This window comes from Argiope bruennichi, chromosome 11 (genome assembly GCF_947563725.1).
Source record: "Argiope bruennichi chromosome 11, qqArgBrue1.1, whole genome shotgun sequence".
Taxonomy (NCBI): domain Eukaryota; kingdom Metazoa; phylum Arthropoda; class Arachnida; order Araneae; family Araneidae; genus Argiope; species Argiope bruennichi.
Genome location: NC_079161.1, coordinates 74820548 through 74824091, shown reverse-complemented (window position 1 = coordinate 74824091; position 3544 = coordinate 74820548). Strand labels below are relative to the sequence as shown.

Below are 3544 nucleotides of genomic sequence, written 5' to 3'. Positions count from 1 at the left end.
AGACCAACTTCCGTCACCCTTCATTTTATTTGGCGACTTCAATGGACATAGTATTTTGTGGGGCTCGGATAGTACAAACTCTCGAGGGCAGCAGATTGAACAGTTCATTGCTAATAACTGTCTCTGTCTGCTCAATAATGACGAGAAAACGTACTTCCATGCGCCCACACGTAGCTTCCACTGTCTTGACCTTGCCATATGCACTCCTCAACTGCTACCGTTGATGAATTTGAGAATTGAAGATGATCTGCACAATAGCGATCACTTTCCCCTAATAATCTCCCACGCTGATGGTCGAGGTGCGGCTATTTGTCCTCCGCGTTTTCTGTTCCAGCGGGCAGATTGGACTACATTCTCACAACTAGCAGTTATCAATGAGGCTATGGTCAGTGATGCAGACATTTCAAAATCAGTTAAAAATGTCATTGATACAATAATGAACGCCGCGAACACCACCATTCCAAAAACTTGCCCACGTCTAAGAAAATTCTGTAGGCCGTGGTGGAATGAAGCTTGTCGCGACAGTCATAAGAACCAAAAGAAACTCTGGAATCTTTTTAGAAGGTACCCTACGACTGAGAATTTGATCGCTTTTAAAAGAGCCAAAGCGCTTGCTCGCCGCATACGGCGTCGTAGTCAGAGAGAATCGTGGATTAAATTTGTTTCATCCATCACATCCTCTACTTCGAGTAAACTTTTATGGAAAAAGGTTAAGGCTGCTAATGGGATCTATAATGAAACTTCTATTCCTGTTTTAAAAACTGGCAATACGATTTATTCGAGCCCATTAGACGTTGCTAACATACTTGACCAAGCGTTTGCGCAAGTTTCCGCAACCGATTCTTACAGCCCTGATTTTTTGGCAATTAAGAATCGAAAGGAACGGTTGCCTTTGCGCTTCAATGCCCGAAGTACCATTCCCTACAACTGTGAATTCAGGATGTATGAACTAAACATGGCTTTGTCTCATGTTCATGATACCTGCCCTGCACCAGATGGAATCGCGTATAACATGCTTCGCCATTTGAATATCATTTCCCTTTCCAATCTGTTATTACTATTTAACAGAATATGGATTGAACAGAAGTACCCTTCACAATGGCGCGAAGCTATTGTGATCCCAATATTAACCCTACACTGCATGATTTTTTATTTTTCCTTGAAAAAAATATATATGTAATAGAGTGTAATGATAAAACATGAAAAAATATTTAAAAAAAATTAAGTCTAAATTTTCATTATTTTTTAATTAAATGTTAGTTTGTTGCCAAGTGGCAACATCATGCAGTTAAGCATAAAAAATAAAAAAACAAACTGTGCCAAATGGCTACACCATGCATTCCAGAGAGAAAAATTACTGTAAATGATAGTCTCTAAAACAGTTCTTCTCTTTATAAAAACATAGAGGAATTGAGCATTTCATGCACTGTACTCTTGTAAATCCTTTACAATTCAACATTTTACATCGTTGTTTATTTGTAGAATGCTCTGGCCAGTGATCAATTCTGTCAAATCTAATATCTTTTGGAGGCTCTTTTCGACAAGCTTTTTTTGATTGTTTTCCAACTGTTTCCTCTGCACTTGATGGTCTCCCTCTTTTTAGTGATTTTACTTGTCCATGTAAGCACAAAGTTTCTGCTAACTGCAATCTAAAAGTAACAAGTTTCATAGGCTTTTCACTGTTACGCTTTTGTTTGTGCACTCTCTTATACAGCAACCAAGCATTGATAATCGTCAGGTCTAATAAATGATAAAACAACCGAAAATACCACTTTTTGCTTCGCATTATTATTTTATACCTTCCAATCAAACTGTCAAGTAAGTCCACACCTCCCATGTGCTTGTTGTAAGTTTTTATAACGTAAGGGCAATTTACTTTTACATGACATTTTTGTTTCCTGTCAAAGCGCTGTACTTCACTTACCGGGTTTGTACCAGCAAATGTAGAGAGCATTGTGACAGTTTTATTGTCTTTCCATGATACATTTGACAGTTCACAGCCATCATATTCAGCCACAAATTCAGTGATGGATCCACGAACTTGTAACTTCAGCTCCCTTTCAGTTGGAAGTTTGCAGTCTGGAATTCTATTTCTTCTAATAGTTCCAAGAGATAAAATTCCCTTTTTCTTCAAATATACTTGCAGAGGAATAGAAGTGTAATAATTGTCAAAGTAAAGTTTGTGATTAACATTTTCTTGAACAGGACGAGTTAATCTAATAACTACATTACTACTAGCTCCTAAATCAGGCTCTTGAAGTATATTAGCAACATCAAGTTCTTTGCCACCATAAATCTCGAAATTGTATGCAAATCCGGATACTCCACTCAAAATGAAGAGTTTGTAACCGTATTTATGGGGCTTGTCAGGCATATACTGTTTTAAATGGTGTCTAGCTTTAGTAGCACACATTTGTTCATCGACACATAAACATTCTTCCATAGGAATGGAAAGGAAAGATTTTTGAAGTTCATCAATCAAAGGTCTCAGTTTGAAAAACTTATCCTGGCCTCCTTGCAAATCAGTTGAAAATGCATTATTGTCATTGAAATGAAGATATCTTCTTATTTTTTCAAATTCGTTAACGGGCATAGAATTTTGAATGAGAGATATTCCAACAGCAGGATTCCAGTACAATCTAAAATCTTTAACACTTGATACAGAACTCAATATACAAATTCCCAAATATTTTCTTATATCAGATGATGTTACATTCAGAGGTTTCTCAGGTGTCTGTTGTACACTATATAGAATAGTTTGTTCAGAAATAAAAGTTATGAGATCCGGATGAAAAAAATATGAAAAAAACTCATAAGGTGTTTCCAAATTCAAAATATTTTGAGGTAACTGTGTATCTCCACTGAAAGTTATGATTTCAGGATTTACTTGCAAAGACTTTTTCTTCCATACAAGTTTAATTTTTTCCTTTTTAACTTTCTTACTTTTTTCCTCTAATGTCTTGTTACCTGAAGTCGAACTTTCGTTTTGAATATTCACTTCATTTTCAGATGATTCAGAATCATTGTTATTGTCAGAAATATCTTCTGAATTTCTATTGAAGAGAACATTAGGATTAAATGTAGGATCTTCATCGCTATCATCAAAATCATCATCGCTTCCACTCGAAAGAGCATTCCATATTTCATCTGTCAATAATTTCTTTTTACCATCTGTATCAACAAAGTAAACAGACCTATGCTCTTCCATTATTCTAGCTTATAGAATTTCAAAGAAAAAATAAATTGCTTCTAATTATATCACAAAACTCATAATTAAAACTGCAAAGACAAAAAAGAAAGACAAAATGTAACATAAGTAGTATAAACAAAGCACATGCTTTCTGAACTACAGTGTTGAGTTGAATTGTTCATCGCATCCTTCCTGCATGATGTTGCCAAATGGCTACAGATACATATTGTGGCTTAAATTTTTTTTAAATATTCGCTTTATCATAAAAAGCCTAATAAACGAATTTTAATAGTTCATTTTATGCATATGATTTTTTTAATGGACCTAGGAAAACATTTAATAGTAAATAAAAAT

General features: G+C 35.1%; 1 protein-coding gene across 1 annotated transcript; it reads right to left on the bottom strand.

The window, feature by feature from the left end:
- Positions 1-1354: 1354 nt before the first annotated feature.
- Positions 1355-3208, bottom strand: LOC129956693 (piggyBac transposable element-derived protein 2-like). Its single transcript, XM_056068624.1, has 2 exons — positions 2850-3208; positions 1355-2744 (listed from the first exon to the last, which is right to left on the bottom strand). The coding sequence occupies exons 1-2, from the start codon at positions 3206-3208 to the stop codon at positions 1355-1357; spliced, it is 1749 nt and encodes a 582-aa protein (XP_055924599.1).
- Between the last annotated feature and the right edge of the window lie 336 nt (positions 3209-3544).